Source organism: Pseudophryne corroboree, chromosome 2, assembly GCF_028390025.1.
Source record: "Pseudophryne corroboree isolate aPseCor3 chromosome 2, aPseCor3.hap2, whole genome shotgun sequence".
In the NCBI taxonomy this organism is placed as follows: Eukaryota; Metazoa; Chordata; class Amphibia; order Anura; family Myobatrachidae; genus Pseudophryne; species Pseudophryne corroboree.
In genome coordinates, this window is record NC_086445.1 from 110,681,139 (window position 1) to 110,702,185 (window position 21,047).

The 21,047-nt window shown below is 48.4% G+C and overlaps 1 protein-coding gene across 3 annotated transcripts in view; it reads right to left on the minus strand.

Moving 5' to 3' along the window:
• The window catches only part of ATM (ATM serine/threonine kinase), a 434,777-nt gene that overhangs the window by 268,631 nt on the left and 145,099 nt on the right, over window positions 1–21,047 (minus strand). For all 3 annotated transcript variants that reach the window (XM_063951603.1, XM_063951598.1, XM_063951604.1), the window contains exons 22-24: window positions 13,207–13,337; window positions 11,196–11,295; window positions 10,719–10,895 (exon numbers count right to left, since the gene is read on the minus strand). In XM_063951603.1, the coding sequence (XP_063807673.1) occupies window positions 10,719–10,895; window positions 11,196–11,295; window positions 13,207–13,337 (408 nt within the window). The remainder of the gene's footprint in view (window positions 1–10,718; window positions 10,896–11,195; window positions 11,296–13,206; window positions 13,338–21,047) is intronic.

Below are 21,047 nucleotides of genomic sequence, written 5' to 3' on the forward strand. Positions count from 1 at the left end.
TGCGAGTGCACGCGACCGCGAGTATACGCACGCACGGGAGGGCTCATGCACGTGCAGCGGGCACACGCATGAGGTGCATATATGGCAATGTGCAGCGTGATATTTTTCTGACTTTGACACTAAAACACACAGTGGTAAGTATATCCTATGGAATATGAGACCCTGACGCACTTAGCCCCCCACGGTACAGAATATAGTGATAGCAATACGTGTGATACACAGAATAGAAACCACACAGCAGCTATAGAGGCACACACAGTCATAGGTACAATACAGAAATTATTACATACAACCAATAAAACTGCACTGGACTAGTAATACTACATATAGAGATGTATGTATACAGATAGAACAATGCACAGTAAACACTGGATGTATATCACAGAATACATGTACTAAATATTCATATAGAAGTGCACTTGTTCTTAACTAACCCTGTCTAAATGACATGTAGAATACTTAAGTGTCCTGTAGGTGACAGTGCTGATGAGGCAGGTAGCTTTACAGAGGAGACAGTGCCCAGCAGTCCCAGGATCAGCGCAGCTATGTGAAATGGCGCCCAAACGCTGACAGGGAGTGAGGGAGAGAGAGAAATGCAGCTCCAGGTCGGGAACACCTGCTGTAGATGGCGTATGGAGCTGGGGGAGGGGCTACAGGTCAGCGCCTTATCCCCTCTGCTGGACTTCACCACCGGGTACAATGAAGTCTATAACAAATGGATTTTTGTAAATCTGACCTGTGCTCCCTGCCTTGGTGGATATAGTAGGGTCCCTGCATGGCAACAGTGTCCACGCAAGCGGCGCGGGCCATCTCCTGGGACCGCACCGGATCGCGATTCACCGGCGGGTCCCACCTGAGGGAACCTCTTACCTCCTCCCTGAAGTGCAGCCACGCGATCCAGGAGAGCAGCAGCGGTGATGTGTGCCTGATGACTGGAGAGCCTCCGCTCTAAGTTCCCGGGAACCAGGCCGCAGGAGTATACAGCGCCGCTAAGGGAGGTGATGGAGTTGCAGCACAGAATGTCAACATGACATACACTGCGACTAGTGCTTGTGCTGCGGCCACTGAAGTCTTCTAAAAACAAAAACTATTTTCAGGGCTGCCTAGCGCAGCCCCCGTTAGAGACCTGCACTGCAGGCACCAATTTACAAACTGAGCTCCAGTGCCTGGAGGCGGGGCTATAGAGGAGGCGGTGCAGCGCATCCTGAGAACAGTCAAAGCTTTAGCCTGTTGGTGCCTCGGATCAAGATCCAACTCTACACCCCCGATGTTATTCCCTGTGGAATCCCAGTGTACCCCGCTGCAGAAATTTAGATGACAATCTTGAACACTGGGACAATCAGATTATTTTTTATAGTGCCACTCTGGGCTGAGATGGGCATGTCCATGATTGTTGGCTTGGTGGATCTGTCCTGCGACTACATACACTGAGCTGTTTTTGAATGTTTACCATAGAACTTACCTATTCCGGTATAAAATGTATAACTGTATGTCTGAAACGATGTTCTCCAAGAGCTTACTTAGGTCATTCCTATTGAACTGTGATCATATTAAACGATTAATACAGGTTGAACCCGATGCGCATTTTGCCTCTTTTCAACCTCACTAACTATGTAACTATGATTCTGAGCTGAGGATTGGAGATTCATGATAACCCACCTGGTGGACTACTATCCACTATTGCTTGAGTGGGCCATGATTGGAATATTGCAGACAACCATGTGTTTGTCACGATACTAATCTTGGCTGTTTTAATAGCCGCTAGCTAATGTATTCTCCAGTCCAGGGCCCAAGGCTCATCTCCTGTTTTTCAGTATTTAAAAAAAACAAGACCCTCTTTCATGTTTTCCAGTTCCACTGCATCATAAAAGGCGCCATGGTTCCAGGACAATTCCACCCCTTAGGAAAGCTTTAGTGATTTGATCTTGGGGCCCAACGAAATTGCAGATCTGGACGGGTGGTCTTCTGGTTGCCGAAAGTCGGGATCCCGGCGCACAGTATACCGGCGCCGGAATCCCAACACCCGGCATACCTACACATTCTCCCTCGTGGGGGTCCACGACCCCCATGGAGGGAGAATAAATAGCACTCATTTGCGCTCGCCACGCTGTCGGTATGCCGGCGGTCGGGCTCCCGGCGCCGGTATGCTGGTCGCCGGGAGCCCGGCCGCCGGCATACCATACTACATCCATCTGGACAGCTGCGGCCAAAAAACATGGTATGAAAAGAGGGTCTGTCTTTGGTATCCTTCTGCCCTTTTACTTCCTTATTCATAAAGAATTATGATCTCTTTGGTGGTAAGGAAACTATATGGCTCTTCCAGCTGGGGGATTTATGGGTCGTGCATAATCTGCACTAATGGGAAAAATAAGATTTTACTCACCGGTAAATCTATTTCTTGTAGTCCGTAGTGGATGCTGGGACTCCGTAAGGACCATGGGGAATAGCGGCTCCGCAGGAGATTGGGCACAACTAAAAGAAAGCTTTAGACTACTGGTGTGCACTGTCTCCTCCCACTATGACCCTCCTCCAGACCTCAGTTAGAATACTGTGCCCGGAAGAGCTGACACAATAAGTAAGGATTTTGAATCCCGGGTAAGACTCATACCAGCCACACCAATCACACCGTATAACTCGTGATACAATACCCAGTTAACAGTATGATAACAACTGAGCCTCTCAACAGATGGCTCAACAATAACCCTTTAGTTAGGCAATAACTATATACAAGTATTGCAGACAATCCGCACTTGGGATGGGCGCCCAGCATCCACTACGGACTACGAGAAATAGATTTACCGGTGAGTAAAATCTTATTTTCTCTGACGTCCTAAGTGGATGCTGGGACTCCGTAAGGACCATGGGGATTATACCAAAGCTCCCAAACGGGCGGGAGAGTGCGGATAACTCTGCAGCACCGAATGGGCAAACTCTAGGTCCTCCTCAGCCAGGGTGTCAAACTTGTAGAATTTAGCAAATGTGTTTGACCCAGACCAAGTAGCTGCTCGGCAAAGTTGTAGAGCCGAGACCCCTCGGGCAGCCGCCCAAGAAGAGCCCACTTTCCTTGTGGAATGGGCTTTCACTGATTTAGGATGCGGCAGTCCAGCCGCAGAATGTGCAAGCTGAATCGTACTACAGATCCAGTGAGCAATAGTCTGCTTTGAAGCAGGTGCACCCAACTTGTTGGGCGCATACAGGATAAATAGCGAGTCAGTCTTTCTGACTCCCGCAGTCCTGGAAACATAAATTTTCAGGGCCCTGACTACGTCCAACAACTTGGAAGCCTCCAAGTCTTTAGTAGCCGCAGGCACCACGATAGGTTGGTTCAGATGAAAGGCTGATACCACCTTAGGGAGAAATTGTGGACGAGTCCTCAATTCTGCCCTATCCATATGGAAAATCAGATAAGGGCTTTTACATGACAAAGCCGCCAATTCTGATACACGCCTGGCCGAAGCCAAGGCCAACAACATGACCACTTTCCACGTGAGATACTTCAATTCCACGGTTTTAAGTGGCTCAAACCAATGTGACTTTAGGAAATCCAACACCACGTTGAGATCCCAAGGTGCCACAGGAGGCACAAAAGGGGGCCGACTATGCAGCACTCCCTTAAAAAAAAAGTCTGAACTTCAGGCAGTGAAGCCAGTTCTATTTTTGGAAGAAAATCGATAGAGCCGAAATCTGGACCTTAATGGAACCCAATTTTAGGCCCATAGTCACCTCTGACTGTAGGAAGCGCAGAAATCGACCTAGCTAAAATTCCTCCTTTGGGGCCTTCCTGGACGCAACATATTTCCGCCATATGCGGAGATAATGGTTTGCGTTCACTTCTTTCCTAGCTTTAATTAGCGTAGGGATAACTTCCTCCGGAATGCCCTTTTCCTTCAGGATCCGGTGTTCAACCGCCATGCCGTCAAACGCAGCCGCGGTACGTCTTGGAACAGACAGGCCCCCTGCTGCAGCAGGTCCTGTCTGAGCGGCAGAGGCCATGGGTCCTCTGAGATCATTTCTGGGAGTTCTGGGTACCAAGCTCTTCTTGGCCAATCCGGAACAATGAGTATAGTTCTTACTCCTCTCCTTCTTATTCTTCCCATTACCCTGGGTAAGAGAGGCAGAGAAGGGAACACATACACCGACTGGTACACCCACGGTATTACCAGAGCGTCCACAGCTATCGCCTGAGGGTCCCTTGACCTGGCGCAATATCTTTGTAGCTTTTTGTTGAGGCGGGACGCCATCATGTCCACCTGTGGCCTTTCCCAACGGTGTACAATCATTTGGAAGACTTCTGGATGAAGTCCCCACTCTCCCGGGTGGAGGTCGTGTCTGCTGAGAAAGTCTGCTTCTCAGTTGTCCACTCCGGGAATGAACACTGCTGACAGTGCTAACACATGATTTTCCGCCCATCGGAGAATCCTTGTGGCTTCTGCCATCGCCATCCTGCTTCTTGTGCCGCCCTGTCGGTTTACATGAGCGACCGCCGCGATGTTGTCTGACTGGATCAGCACCGGCCGATGTTGAAGCAGGGGTCTAGCCTGACTTAGGGCATTGTAAATGGCCCTTAGTTCCAGAATATTTATGTGTAGGGAAGTCTCCTGACTTTTCCATAGGCCTTGGAAGTTTCTTCCCTGTGTGACTGCCCCCCAGCCTCGAAGGCTGGCATCCGTGGTCACCAGGACCCAGTCCTGTATGCCGAATATGCGGCCCCCTAGAAGATGAGCACTCTGCAGCCACCACAACAGCGACACCCTGGCCCTTGGAGACAGGGTTATCCGCCGATGCATCTGAAGATGCGACCCGGACCACTTGTCCAACAGATCCCACTGGAAGATCCTTGCATGGGACCTGGCGAATGGAATTTCTTCGTAAGAAGCTACCATCTTTCCCAGGGCTCGCGTGCATTGATGCACCGACACCTGTATTTGTATTAGGAGGTCTCTGTCTAGAGACGACAACTCCTTGGACTTCTCCTCCGGGAGAAACCCTTTTTATCCTGTTCTGTGTCCAGAACCATACCCAGGAACAGTAGACGCGTCGTAGGAAACAGCTGCGACTTTGGAATATTCAGAATCCAGCCGTGCTGTTGTAGCACTTCCCGAGATAGTGCTACTCCGACGAACAACTGCTCCCTGGACCTCGCCTTTATAAGGAGATCGTCCAAGTACGGGATAATTATTTCGGCCATTACCTTGGTAAATACCCTTGGTGCTGGGGACAGACCAACGGCAACGTCTGGAATTGGTAATGACAATCCTGTACCACAATTTTGAGGTACTCCTGGTGAAGAGGGTAAATAGGGACATGCAGGTAAGCATCCTTGATGTCCAGTGATACCATGAAATTCTCCAGGCTTGCAATAATCGCCCTGAGCGATTCAATTTTGAACTTGAACCTTCGTATATAAGTGTTCAAGGATTTCAATTTTAGAATGGGTCTCACCGAACCGTCTGGTTTCGGTACCACAGCATTTTGGAATAGTAACCCCGGCCTTGTTGAAGGAGGGGTACCTTGATTTCACCTGCTGGAAGTACAGCTTGCGAATTGCCGCCAGTACTACCTTTCTCCGAGGGCAGCAGGCAAGGCTGATGTGAGGTATCGGCGAGGGGGAGTCGCCTCGAACTCCAGCCTGTATCCCTGTGATACTACTTGCAGAACCTAGGGATCCACCTGTGGGCAAGCCCACTGGTCCCTGAAGTTCCCGAGACGCGCCCCCACCGCACCTGTCTCCACCTGTGGAGCCCCAGCGTCATGCGGTGCACTCAGAGGAAGCGGGGGTAGATTTTTGATCCTGGGAACTGGCTGTCTGGTGCAGCTTTTTCCTTCTTCCCTTGTCTCTGTGCAGAAAGGAAGCGCCTTTGACCCGCTTGCTTTTCTGAAGCCGAAAGGACTGTACCTGAAAATACGGTGCTTTCTTAGGCTGTGAGGAAACCTGAGGTAAAAAATTTTCTTCCCAGCTGTTGCTGTGGATACGAGGTCCCAGAGACCATTCCCAAACAATTCCTCACCCTTATAAGGCAGAATCTCCATGTGCCTTTTAAGGCAGCATCACCTGTCCACTGCCGGGTCTCTAATACCCTCCTGGCAGAATGGACATTGCATTAATTCTGGATGCCAGCCGGCAAATATCCCTCTGTGCATCCTTCATATATAAAACGACGTCTTTAATATATGCTCTATGTTAGCAAAATATTATCCCTGTCTAGGGTATTAATATTATCTGACAGGGTATCAGACCACGCTGCAGCAGCACTATTTATGCTGAGGCAATTGCAGGTCTCAGTATAGAACCTGAGTGTGTATTTACAGACTTCAGGATAGCCTCCTGCTTTTTATCAGCAGGCTCCTTCAAGGTGGCCGTATCCTAAGACGGCAGTGCCACCTTTTTTGACAAATGTGTGAGCGCCTTATCCACCCTAGGGGATATCTCCCAACGTGACCTATCCTCTGGCGGGAAAGGGTACGCCATCAGTAACTTTTTAGAAATTACCAGTTTCTTATCGGGGGAACCCACGCTTCTTTACACACTTCATTCACTCATCTGATGGGGGAACAAAACACTGGCTGCTTTTTCTCCCCAAAAATAAAACCCCTTTTATGTGGTACTTGGGTTCATGTCAGAAATGTGTAACACATTTTTCATTGCCGAGATCATGTAACGGATGTTCCTAGTGGATTGTGTATATATCTCAACCTTGTCGACACTGGAGTCAGACTCCGTGTCGACATCTGTGTCTGCCATCTGAGGTAACGGGCGTTTTTTGAGCCCCTGATGGCCTTTGAGACGCCTGGGCAGGCGCGGGCTGAGAAGCCGGATGTCCCACAGCTGTTACGTCATCCAGCCTTTTATGTAAGGAGTTGACATTGTCGGTTAATACCTTCCACCTATCCATCCACTCTGGTGTCGGCCCCACAGGGGGCGACATCCCATTTATCGGCCTCTGCTCCACCTCCACGTAACCTTCCTCATCCAACATGTCGACACAGCCGTACCGACACACCGCACACACACAGGGAATGCTCTGACTGAGGACAGGACCCCACAAAGTCCTTTGGGGAGACAGAGAGAGAGTATGCCAGCACACACCAGAGCGCTATATAATGCAGGGATTAACACTATAACCGAGTGATTTTTCCCCCAATAGCTGCTTGTATACACATATTTCGTCTAAATTTAGTGCCCCCCCTCTCTTTTTAACCCTTTGAGCCTGAAAACTACAGGGGAGAGCCTGGGGAGCTATCTTCCAGCTGCACTGTGAAGATAAAATGGCGCCAGTGTGCTGAGGGAGATAGCCCCGCCCCTTTTTCGGCAGACTTTTCTCCCGCTTTTTGATGGATTCTAGCAGGGGTAATTTATCACATATATAGCCCTGGGACTATATATTGTGATTATTTGCCAGCCAAGGTGTATTATATTGCCCTCAGGGCCCCCCCCCCCCCCCAGCGCCCTGCACCCATCAGTGACCGTAGTGTGAGGTGTGCATGAGGAGCAATGGCGCACAGCTGCAGTGCTGTGCGCTACCTTGTTGAAGACAGAAGTCTTCTGCCGCCGATTTCCCGGAACACTTCTTGCTTCTGGCTCTGTAAGGGGGCCGGCGGCGCGGCTCCGGGAACGAACACCAAGGTCGGGTCCTGCGGTCGATCCCTCTGGAGCTAATGGTGTCCAGTAGCCTAAGAAGCCCAAACTACCACCAGTTAGGTAGGTTCGCTTCTTCTCCCCTTAGTCACTCGCTGCAGTGAGTCTGTTGCCAGCAGATCTCACTGTAAAATAAAAAACCTAAAATATACTTTCTTTCTAGGAGCTCAGGAGAGCCCCTAGTGTGCATCCAGCTCAGCCGGGCACAAGAATCTAACTGAGGTCTGGAGGAGGGTCATAGTGGGAGGAGCCAGTGCACACCAGTAGTCTAAAGCTTTCTTTTAGTTGTGCCCAGTCTCCTGCAGAGCCGCTATTCCCCATGGTCCTTACGGAGTCCCAGCATCCACTTAGGACGTCAGAGAAAATGCTGGTAGTGATAACATTTGGATTGAATCCAGTGTCTTTGCCTACAATGTTATCACTTTTGTCATTTTTGTATATTGACTGAAGCAGATATTCCCCATTTCTATTTTATAACACTTAGATTTCTGTTTTCTCTATGAATGTTAATTTTAGCTCTAAAAAAAGTTGCGAATCTTGAAAAAAAAAAAAAAAGACACTCGGTAAGGTGAGTTGTTCTAAAGGTGGGTACACACTGGTAGATATATCTGCCGATCAATTGATTGGCAGATATATCTATGGACGGATCGGGCAGTGTGTTTAGCATACACACTGCCCGATCCGTCGAGGACTGACGTCATGAACTGGGCGGGCATGTACACACGCCTGCGCAGTTCAGCTGTCAATTACCGCCGGCCGCCGCAGCATGTGTACGGGCGGTCGGCCGACCGTCCGTACACACACAGCGAAGCGCCAATATATCGGTAGATATATTGGCCGTCGGCTGTGCTGCGGGGCCGACGCAATACGTCTGTGAACGACGGAGTTCACAGACGTATTGCCCGTACACACTGGCCGACGGACCCGCAATATATTGGCCGTTCAAGAGAACGCCCGATATATCGGCCAGTGTGTACCCACCTTAGATACATTATCAGCCAATCAGCTCCTAACGGCCATGTTACAGGCTGTGTTTGAAAAATGACTTTCTATCTCTCTCCAAGGCTTTGTATATCTGCCTGTAGAACACGGACTAACACCAGTATATCAGCAGTGTTCCAATGAATAAGCAGGCTGAATACTGATTCAACATACAGAATCAGCAAAGTTAAATCAAATATAGTGCAGGTTGAGTCTCCTATATCAAAATCCGAAATACAGATTTTTTTTTCAGCTCAACTTAAATAGTGACACATATGGTTTCTGATGGTTCAATATATATAAACTTTGTTTTATGCACAAAATGATTAAAAATATTGTATAAAATGACCTTCAGGCTGTGTGTATGAGATGCAGATGAAACACTGCAGAGCTCTCATCACAGCCTCCCTTTCCAAGTGGTGACAGCTGCAGTATCCCGTCCGGCTGTGCAGTAGCCAGTGGGTGCAGGGCTGGTCCTACGCCTACTAGCACCCTGTACGTGAAATTTCGGAGTGCCCCCTCTTCCAATCAAAAAACATCCTGTGGCAAAGAGGATACATTGCAACGTTCTAATCCTCATAACAGGACTCACTCCCTAGGACAAGAGGCAGGTGGGGTTAAGAATCTTGCTCCATGCTACAGCACATGTAATTCACTCAGCTGCACTACGTGGGTGTGATTAATTGTGTGAAGGTATAAAAGGTTTGTGGGCACCAGTGGGCGGGCTTATGACGCCAGCTAGTGGCCGGATGACAGAGAGGGTCGGTTTGGGCTTAGCTAGTGGTCAGGGAAGCAGTGTTTGCTGAACAAATGTGATGTGACAACATATGTGAGGAATAAAGAAGCCAACCTGAGTGAAGAGTCGTTCTTTGTGAAGGAAACCTTTTACAATCCATAATTAATACTATACATAAAAATACATTAAAAAAACCCACACAGGCACTGATTCTGCGTCAAGACACACTGTTGATGTCAGATGCAGTGGGGCAATGTTTTTCTACTGTGCATGCCTCTAATGCAGACCCTCAGTGTCCTGATTATGTGTGTACAGTGTTGCAGTTGTAATTTCAAGCGGATGCAGAAAGAAGTGCAGTGAAAATGTAGTGGCCATTCCTGGGCATTGATAAGAAGGGGTCTTAGCACACAAACGGAGATGATCAGCCCTTGTGGGCATGATAAGGGAGTATCAGTGACAGTGGATGTGTACACTGACGCCTGACTACTCACATAGGAGGCCATACTCAGACGGAGACACCGCAGCTGCCATAGGGCTCACACAGGTGGCCATACTCAGATGGAGACACCGCTCCTGCCATAGGGCTTACACAGGAGGCTATACTCAGATGGAGACACTGCAGCTGCCATAGGGCTCACACAGGAGGCCATACTCAGATGGATACACTGCACCTGCCATAGGGCTCACATAGCAGGCCATACTCGGATGGAGAATCTGCATCTACCATAGGGCTCACATAGCAGGCCATACGCGGACAGACTGCAGGAGGCCATACTCAGATGAAGACACTGCACCTGCCATAGGGCTCACACAGGCCAAGTAATAACACATACTGCCCCCACAGGAGAAGTAATAATGCACACTGCCCCCACAGGAAAAGTAATAATGCACACTACCCCCACAGGAAAAGTAATAATGCAAACTGCCCCCACAGGAAAAGTAATAACGCAAACTGCCCCCACAGGAAAAGTAATAACGCAAACTGCCCCCACAGGAAAAGTAATAACGCACACTGCCCCACAGGAAAAGTAATAATGCACACTGTCCACACAGAAAAAGTAATGTACACTGTCCCAACAGGAAAATACTAACAAGCTTTGCCTCAACAGCAAAATAATAAAACATATTGCCCCAACAGGAAAATCCGTAACACACATTGCCCCAACAGGAAAATCCGTAACACACATTGCCCCAAAAGGAAAAGTAATAACACACATTGACTTTGTTGTTCTGCGTTCTACGTTTAGACTAGGGTCCCATCCCCATGATGGCTAATTATGGTATGCAAAAACCCGATATCCAAAATACTTCTGGTCCCAAGCATGTTAGATATGGGACACTCAACCGATACTATAATATACTTGCCTTTCTAATGTGCTGAGGATCAAGGCCATTTTCTTTAACAGACTGACAGATGGCAAACAATGCCTGCTTCTCGCACACTGGGCTGGAGAGCAGAACCACAGACACCAGCATGAGCAATGTGGAGTTCCTGTTAAGTCTCTCATCGGGGAGTTGTTCTGAATCCAGGTCTCTGCAAGACTGCACAACAGGAAATATATGAAGGCATGATAAGTGTAGAAGAGAGGGAGTCAGGAAACAACTATAGTAAAGGATGAGAATGGTTATGAAAGGAAGGATCAGAATATTTAAGAAAATGGAGACGAAGCACTCTGGGAAAATGGAGGCAGGGAGCACTCTGGGAAAATGGAGGCAGGGAGCACTCTGGGAAAATGGAGGCAGGGAGCACTCTGGGAAAATGGAGGCAGGGAGCACTCTGGGAAAATGGAGGCAGGGAACCCTAATGGTGAAAGTTGCACACAAAATGCTGAATGGTATTACCAGGTAACTCATTCCCTCTTGCACCTTCATGTACACATTTTCAAAAGCCTTGTGCTGAAGCTTCAGCGGAAGAGCCTGTAGTTTCTCATTTTGAAACAGTCTGTAAATGATACAGAATATGAAATACATAAGCAGGTATTCAATTCCTGTCGAATTGCCCGACAGGTCGAAAAAAACGTTAGTTTTCGACGTTTTTAGGGCGAATTGCGATTCGCCCTATTCAATGAAATTTGCCCGCCAATCCAACTGTTTTGTTGAATTTGCAGACATTTCCAACAGGTTTTTGACCCGTTTTTCAACAATGCCGTTTCGACTTTACAAAAAGTCGGATCAGCATTGTCGAAAACGGGCAAAAAGCTGTCGGTAATGCCCGCAAATTGAATAGTGAAGTGTCGTAACCTCTCCGTCGGAGAGGATCTGACACTAATAGAATAGACCCCATACAATATATTGTTAAGCAACTTGTAAGGTTTCATCTTAATTTGAATCCATAACCTCTGTGCTTCAGGTATTGATGGGGCCTGGACTGAAAGTTATAGTATTGGAGAAAAGGGCTATGAGGGAATGGGCTCATATACTGGCTTGGCCAACTAGACAGAGCTATACTAAGCTAGTTTTATAAAATTTCCTGCATGGGGACCTCCCCCTCAAATAAAGCGCATTCCCAACCAGATTACTATGTAACAGGCTGTATACCTCAGGTGCTGATTGATATGGTGCTTTGTATGTGCAGTCATTGGCCAATAACATGAATTAAATTAGCACAACGTGGTCAATTACAGCATCACCCAAAATAAATACAGATTCTGATTTTGCTTTAAAAGTACATCTAGCTTATTATCAATCAACATAGTGGAAAGTATGGCCTCCTTTACTAAGCCAAGACTACAACATAAACATATGGTCATACTAAAGGATGTGTTCCTCAGTGTAACCGTATTGATTTCTGACCTAAAGCCAACTATTTGTCTTCTATGCATAAAATGTGTACACATAGCCATATATTTGTGTTGTAAGACTCTCACTGTGCATATTTGTAGGATGAAGCGGTTTTTCTTTATAGTATGTTAAACAGAAATTGTTTTCCTTTTGGGTTACATAATAGGCCAGACAATAGATCTATTTGTGGTCAACAAATAGATGTTTACTTTCAAGTGGCCTAGACATCTGTGGACATCCAAAATACTATTCAATTCATGTCGGATCCTTTCCGACAGAAAGGATCAGACATGAGGGTATTCAATGGCCCTGCCAAACCAGACAGGTTTGGCCCGGTCCTGTCAATGCCAATCCGACTTTTTGCCGGATTAACATTGTCGGAAACGGGGCTAAAACCTGTCGGGTTTGACCGCACTTCCGACAATTCACGTGGATCAAGCTGCTGATCCGCGTGGTTTCCGACAAGTTTGATTTCCCGACTTATCGGGAAAAAAGGGCCGCCATTGAATAGGTCAGAACCCCTTCCATCCAGACATAGTCGGAAACTGCCGTCTTTCCGAAAAGACGGTAGTTTCCGACTGGAATTGAATATACCCCTATTTGACCTAAATTAGAATTCTATACAATAGATTTCACAATACTATACCAGTGACTCCAATAACATGTATATGGAGATATGATCCCTTGACCACTGCCCAGAATTCAGGATTAAATAGAGGGTCACGGCAGACTGATGGCAGCCTCCACTGAAAACTGAGATTGGGAATAGGGCTCCTTTGACTGACAAGACCCAGGCGCTACACAGCGAGACAAGGCTCCCTGGGACCACACCTTATGCTAAGATTCTGATTATCCTGTATAACTGCCTTAAGGAACGTGGATAAGTATATTTTTAGTCTTGTCAATGATACTGTAAATAAATTATTGTTAAACTGTGTTGGAGTCCCTGACTCCCACTATACTTCCGATATAATAGTCCCACTGGGAATACTTAGCAGAGTAAATGTTATATGCAGCTACAATAACAATCCAAAAAAGTTTAATCTAACTCACTAAATCTGCATGAATTTACCTGCGGGCAGCTTTAGCAGCAAGCAAGCGAACCCGCTGATCAGTGTCTGCCAGGAACTGTGGGAATGCATCTCTGACAGACACGTCTGTCTCTCCAACTGTGAGGATCGCCCACTTACACTCCGGGTCAACCTGCAGCAGTAAACAAGCAGCAATGCAACCACTTCCAATTATTTAACAAAGAAAAAATAAGAATTTACTCACCGGTAATTCTATTTCTCGTAGTCCGTAGTGGATGCTGGGAACTCCGTAAGGACCATGGGGAATAGACGGGCTCCACAGGAGACTGGGCACTCTAAAGAAAGAATTAGGACTACTGGTGTGCACTGGCTCCTCCCTCTATGCCCCTCCTCCAGACTTCAGTTAGGGAAACTGTGCCCGGAAGAGCTGACACAATAAGGAAAGGATTTGGAATCCCGGGTAAGACTTATACCAGCCACACCAATCACACCGTACAACTCGTGATAACTATACCCAGTTAACAGTATGAATAACAACGGAGCCTCACTGAACAGATGGCTCATAACAATAACCCTTTAGTTAGGCAATAACTATATACAAGTATTGCAGACAATCCGCACTTGGGATGGGCGCCCAGCATCCACTACGGACTACGAGAAATAGAATTACCGGTGAGTAAATTCTTATTTTCTCTGACGTCCTAGTGGATGCTGGGAACTCCGTAAGGACCATGGGGATTATACCAAAGCTCCCAAACGGGCGGGAGAGTGCGGATGACTCTGCAGCACCGAATGAGCAAACTCAAGGTCCTCCTCAGCCAGGGTATCAAACTTGTAGAATTTTGCAAACGTGTTTGATCCCGACCAGGTAGCAGCTCGGCAAAGTTGTAAAGCCGAGACCCCTCGGGCAGCCGCCCAAGAAGAGCCCACCTTCCTCGTGGAATGGGCCTTCACAGATTTAGGATGCGGCAGTCCAGCCGCAGAATGTGCAAGTTGAATCGTGGAGCAGATCCAGCGAGCAATAGTCTGCTTAGAAGCAGGAGCACCCAGCTTGTTGGGTGCATGCAGGATAAACAGCGAGTCAGTCTTTCTGACTCTAGCCGTCCTGGAAACATAGATTTTCAGGGCCCGGACTACATCCAGCAACTTGGAGGCCTCCAAGTCCCCAGTAGCCGCAGGCACCACAATAGGTTGGTTCAAATGAAACGCTGATACCACCTTAGGGAGGAATTGGGGACGCGTCCTCAATTCTGCTCTGTCCATATGGAAGATCAGATAGGGGCTTTTACAGGATAAAGCCGCCAATTCTGACACCCGCCTAGCCGAAGCCAAGGCCAAAAGCATGACCACTTTCCACGTGAGATATTTTAATTCCACGGTCTGAAGTGGCTCAAACCAATGTGATTTTAGGAAATCCAACACAACGTTGAGATCCCAAGGTGCCACCGGGGGCACAAAAGGGGGCTAAATGTGCAGCACTCCCTTAACAAACGTCTGAACTTCAGGCAGTGAAGCCAGTTCTTTTTGAAAGAAAATAGACAGGGCCAAAATCTGGACTTTAATGGAACCCAATTTTAGGCCCATAGTCGGTCCTGACTGTAGGAAGTGCAGAAAACGACCCAGCTGAAATTCTTCTGTGGGGGCCTTCATAGCCTCACACCAAGCAACATATTTTCGCCATATGCGGTGATAATGCTTTGCTGTCACCTCTTTCCTAGCTTTTATCAGCGTAGGAATGACTTCAACCGGAATGCCCTTTTCCATCAGGATCCGGCGTTCAACCGCCATGCCGTCAAACGCAGCCGCGGTAAGTCTTGGAACAGACAGGGCCCCTGCTGTAGCAGGTCCTGTCTGAGAGGCAGAGGCCAAGGGTCCTCTGAGATCATTTCTTGCAGTTCTGGGTACCAAGTCCGTCTTGGCCAATCCGGAACGATGAGTATAGTTCTTACTCCTCTCTTTCTTATTATCCTCAGCACCTTTGGTATGAGAGGAAGAGGAGGGAACACATAAACCGACTGGTACACCCACGGTGTCACTAGAGCGTCCACAGCTATTGCTTGAGGGTCCCTTGACCTGGCGCAATATCTTTTTAGCTTTTTGTTTAGGCGGGACGCCATCATGTCCACCTGTGGCCTTTCCCAATGGTTTACAATCAGTTGGAAGACGTCTGGATGAAGTCCCCACTCTCCCGGGTGGAGGTCGTGCCTGCTGAGGAAGTCTGCTTCCCAGTTGTCGACTCCCGGAATAAACACTGCTGACAGTGCTATCACGTGATTTTTCCGCCCATCTGAGAATCCTTGTGGCTTCTGCCATCGCCATCCTGCTTCTTGTGCCGCCCTGTCGGTTTACATGGGCGACCGCCGTGATGTTGTCTGACTGAATCAGCACCGGCTGGTTTTGAAGCAGGGGTCTTGCCTGACTTAGGGCATTGTAAATGGCCCTTAGTTCCAGAATATTTATGTGTAGGGAAGCCTCCTGACTCGACCATTGTCCTTGGAAGTTTCTTCCCTGAGTGACTGCCCCCCAACCTCGGAGGCTTGCATCCGTGGTCACCAGAACCCTGTCCTGTATGCCGAATCTGCGGCCCTCTAGAAGATGAGCACTCTGCAGCCACCACAGCAGAGACACCCTGGCCCTCGGGGACAGGGTGATCAGCCGATGCATCTGAAGATGCGATCCGGACCACTTGTCTTACAGATCCCACTGAAAGATCCTTGCATGGAATCTGCCGAATGGAATTGCCTCGTAAGAAGCTACCATCTTTCCCAGGACTCGCGTGCAGTGATGCACCGATACCTCTTTTGGTTTCAGGAGGTCACTGACCAGAGATGACAACTCCTTGGCCTTCTCCTCCGGGAGAAACACCTTCTTCTGTTCTGTGTCCAGAATCATACCCAGGAACAGCAGACGCGTCGTAGGAACCAGCTGCGACTTTGGAATATTCAGAATCCAGCCGTGCTGTTGTAGCACTTCCTGAGATAGTGCTACTCCGACCAACAACTGCTCCCTGGACCTCGCCTTTATAAGGAGATCGTCCAAGTATGGGATAATTATAACTCCCTTCTTTCGAAGGAGTATCATCATTTCGGCCATTACTTTGGTAAATACCCTCGGTGCCGTGGACAGACCAAACGGCAACGTCTGGAATTGGTAATGGCAGTCTTGTACCACAAAACGGAGGTATACCTGGTGAGGTGGGTAAATGGGGACATGCAGGTAAGCATCCTTGATGTCCAGTGATACCATGTAATCCCCTTCTTCCAGGCTTGCAATAACCGCCCTGAGCGATTCCATTTTGAACTTGAACCTTCTTATATAAGTGTTCAAGGATTTCAAATTTAGAATGGGTCTCACCGAACCGTCTGGTTTCGGTACCACAAACATTGTGGAATAGTAACCCCTTCCCTGTTGAAGGAGGGGAACTTTTATTATCACCTGCTGGAGGTACAGCTTGTGAATTGCCGCCAGTACTACCTCCCTGTCCTGGGGAGTGGCTGGCAAGGCCGATTTGAGGTAACGGCGAGGGGGAGACGTCTCGAATTCCAGCTTGTATCCCTGAGATACCACTTGTAGAACCCAGGGATCCACCTGTGAGCGAACCCACCGGTCGCTGAAGTTCCGGAGACGGGCCCCCACCGCACCTGGCTCCACCAGTGGAGCCCCAGCGTCATGCGGAGGATTTAGTGGAAGCAGGGGAGGATTTTTGTTCTTGGGAACTGGCTGTATGGTGCAGCTTTTTCCCTCTACCCCTGCCTCTGGGCAGAAAGGACGCGCCTTTAACCCGCTTGCCTTTCTGGGGCCGAAAGGACTGTACCTGATAATACGGTGCTTTCTTAGGCTGTAAGGGAACCTGAGGTAAAAATGTCGACTTCCCAGCTGTTGCTGTGGAAACGAGGTCCGAGAGACCATCCCCAAACAATTCCTCACCCTTGTAAGGCAAAACCTCCATGTGCCTTTTAGAATCCGCATCACCTGTCCACTGCCGAGTCCATAATACTCTCCTGGCAGAGATGGACATTGCATTTATTCTAGATGCCAGCCGGCAAATATCCCTCTGTGCATCTCTCATAGATAAGACTACGTCTTTAATATGCTCTATGGTTAGCAATATAGTGTCCCTGTCAAGGGAATCAATGTTATCAGACAGGGAATCAGACCACGCTGCTGCAGCACTGCACATCCATGCTGAAGCAATAGCAGGTCTCAGTATAGTACCTGAGTGTGTATATACAGACTTCAGGATAGCCTCCTGCTTTCTATCCGCAGGCTCCTTTAAGGCGGCCGTATCCTGAGACGGCAGTGCCACCTTTTTTGACAAGCGTGTGAGCGCTTTATCCACCCTCGGGGATGTCTCCCAGCGTAACCTGTCCTCTGGCGGGAAAGGGTACGCCCTCAGTAACTTTTTAGAAATCACTAGTTTCTTATCGGGGGAAGCCCACGCTTCTTCACACACTTCATTCAACTCATCTGATTGGGGAAAAACCACTGGTTGCTTTTTCTCCCCAAACATAATACCCTTTTTAGTGGTACCTGGGTTAATGTCAGAAATGTGCAACACATTTTTTATTGCCGTAATCATGCAACGGATGCCCCTTGTCGATTGTGTATATGTCTCATCCTCGTCGACACTGGAGTCAGACTCCGTGTCGACATCTGTGTCTGCCATCTGAGGTAGCGGGCGTTTTTGAGCCCCTGATGGCCTTTGAGACGCCTGGGCAGGCACTGGCTGAGAAGCCGGCTGTCCCACGGCTGTTACGTCATCCAGCCTTTTATGTAAGGAGTTGACACTGTCGGTTAATACCTTCCACATATCCATCCACTCTGGTGTCGACCCCGCAGGGGGTGACATCACATTTATCGGCACCTGCTCCGCCTCCACATAAGCCTCCTCATCAAACATGTCGACACAGCCGTACCGACACACCGCACACACACACAGGGAATGCTCTGACAGAGGACAGGACCCCACAAAGTCCTTTGGGGAGACAGAGAGAGAGTATACCAGCACACACCACAGCGCTATATAACACAGGGATATTACACTACACACAGTGATTTTCCCTATAGCAGCTATAATACACAGTATTGCGCCTAAATTTAGTGCCCCCCCTCTCTTTTTTACCCTCTTGAGCCTGGAAACTGCAGGGGAGAGCCTGGGGAGCGTCCTTCCAGCGGAGCTGTGAAGAGGAAATGGCGCCAGTGTGCTGAGGGATATAGCCCCGCCCCTTTTTCGGCGGGCTTCTCCCGCTCTTTATATTAATATTATGGCAGGGGATTTTTACACATATATAGTTTATTAGACTATATTATGTGTTTTTTGCCATTTGTAAGGTAATCTAATTGCAGCCCAGTGCGCCCCCCCCCCCCAGCGCCATGCACCCATCAGTGACCGGAGCATGTGGTGTGCATGGGGAGCAATGGCGCACAGCTGCAGTGCTGTGCGCTACCTTAATGAAGGCCGGAGTCTTCAGCCGCCGATTTTCTCCTCGGAATCTTCCGTCTTCTGGCTCTGCAAGGGGGACGGCGGCGCGGCTCCGGGACCGGACGACCGAGGCTGGGCCTGTGTTCGATCCCTCTGGAGCTAATGGTGTCCAGTAGCCTAGAAGCCCAAGCTAGCTGCAAGCAGGTAGGTTCGCTTCTCTCCCCTAAGTCCCTCGTAGCAGTGAGTCTGTTGCCAGCAGATCTCACTGAAAATAAAAAACCTAATAAATACTTTCTTTACTAGAAGCTCAGGAGAGCCCCTAGTGTGCAACCAGCTCGAGCCGGGCACAGATTCTAACTGAGGTCTGGAGGAGGGGCATAGAGGGAGGAGCCAGTGCACACCAGTAGTCCTAATTCTTTCTTTAGAGTGCCCAGTCTCCTGCGGAGCCCGTCTATTCCCCATGGTCCTTACGGAGTTCCCAGCATCCACTAGGACGTCAGAGAAACCCACGATAAAACAATAATGAGAGAATTAAAGTAATAATAATAATTTTATTTATATAGCGCTCTTTCTCCAACAGGACTCAAGGTGCTTTACAGACATCAAAAACAATGCACATAATACATAAGTTTTAAGTAAAACAGCAACATATAGGCCACACAGACATAAAAGAAAACCTTGAGCACAGATAAGCATAACGCAAGAATTGGTGTAGGCATTTTGGGTAACAACCTCCAAGGGTTGTGTATTCCACCCTCACAAGGTACCAGGTGAGGCAGCCATCTTGGACGCATTGCGTAGGATTACCCTGGGTGGAATAGTCTACCCCTAGAAGAGATGACACAAAATGGAGAGATGGTAACATCTTAACGCTCAGAGTAGATCCCAACAAAACCACCAGGTCCATGTATTTTTCATCCCATCCACAAGCATATCAGATGAGGCAGCCATGTTGGACACACTATGAAGGTTACACTGTAGGAGGTGAGCCATACAAGGGCATAATGCATACATGTTAAAAGGGACACTTGTATAAAAGTAGTAGTAGTAGTAGTAGTAGTAGAAGTGGAATGATACTCTCTGTGTGGAAAGATTCACATGAAGAATATCTTGCCCGAGTAGGAACCATCCGAGGCCACCATCTAGGGTGCACTGTGTTGGCCACACTGGCAGGGTGTTCAAACAGTGGAGGTACATATTATAGGAATAGCACATAGTGGGGTGGAAGAGAGAGAGAAAAAAAAAAAAAAAAGGCCAGGGAGAAGCTTACTGAGTATTCAGGCTATAAATCAACCCTGGGAAATAAATACTGGGATGTCTGTATTATTCAACATGCTATCATTTTAGTGTATATCGGTGTAAAAAAACAAAACTGAAATGTAAACGTGAAATCCCGTAGGCTTCTTATAACCTACGCAAACCACTTGCATTTCCAATTCTTCTGCAGTTAGCCGAGGATACCACCTGTTTTTAAAGAGATCACTGGCCACCAGGATAACAGATACAGAACTCAAATATCCGGACTCACTGCTTATAGTACTGGGAGACTTCAACAACGCCAACCTGAGCCAGGAGCTACCCAAGTACAAACAGCAAGTCAAGTTCCATACCAGGGAGAGGCGAACAGTGGACCACTGCTATAGCTCCATCAAGACAGCTTACCGGTCCATACCCCGCGCAGTCCTAGGTCTCCTCAGCCACTGCATAGTTCATCTGCTCCCCACATACACCCAGAAGCTGAGGACAGAAAAGCCTGTAGTCAGGTCCGTCAAACGCTGGACAAGCGAAGCAAAGCTGTAGCTTCAGGCCTGTTTTGACTGCACAGATTGGACCTGGCTTCATCGGGCCAAGAAGGAGGCATACAGCAGTGGGGAAAGGGCCCTGTACAAACAGGCCAGGAACTCCCTGACACGCAAAATCAGGCTGGCTAAAAACCAATTCTCCAACAAGCTAACAATCTTTCGGCCAATGACCCCGCGTCACTTTGGAGAGGCATGCAAGCCATAACCAGCTACAAGAAAACCCCAAAAAAACCAATATCATGCATCAGGAACTGGCGGATGAGCTGAACAACTTTTACTCCAGATTAGAGGAGGCGGCCGGCCCCCTGTCACAGTCCTACCCCTGTCCCGGGCGGAGCTGACCACCTACTCCCCTATCCTGGTCTCCACTCCCAGGCACTGCGGGTGGATCAGAAAGAGGTAGAAGGAATGTTCAGAAGGGTCAAACCTAGGAAAGCCACAGGCCCGGACAGAGTATCGCCATCTGCCCTAAAGAACTGTGCTGTTCAGCTCGTCCCCATCTTCTCCAAGATCTTCAACACCTCACTAGAGACGTGCAAGGTTCCCTCCTGCTTTAAATGTCCAACAATCATACCGGTTCCAAAGAGCGCAGCTGCAAAAGACCTAAACGACTACAAGCCGATTGCACTAACATCTGTAGCAATGAAAGTATTTGAAT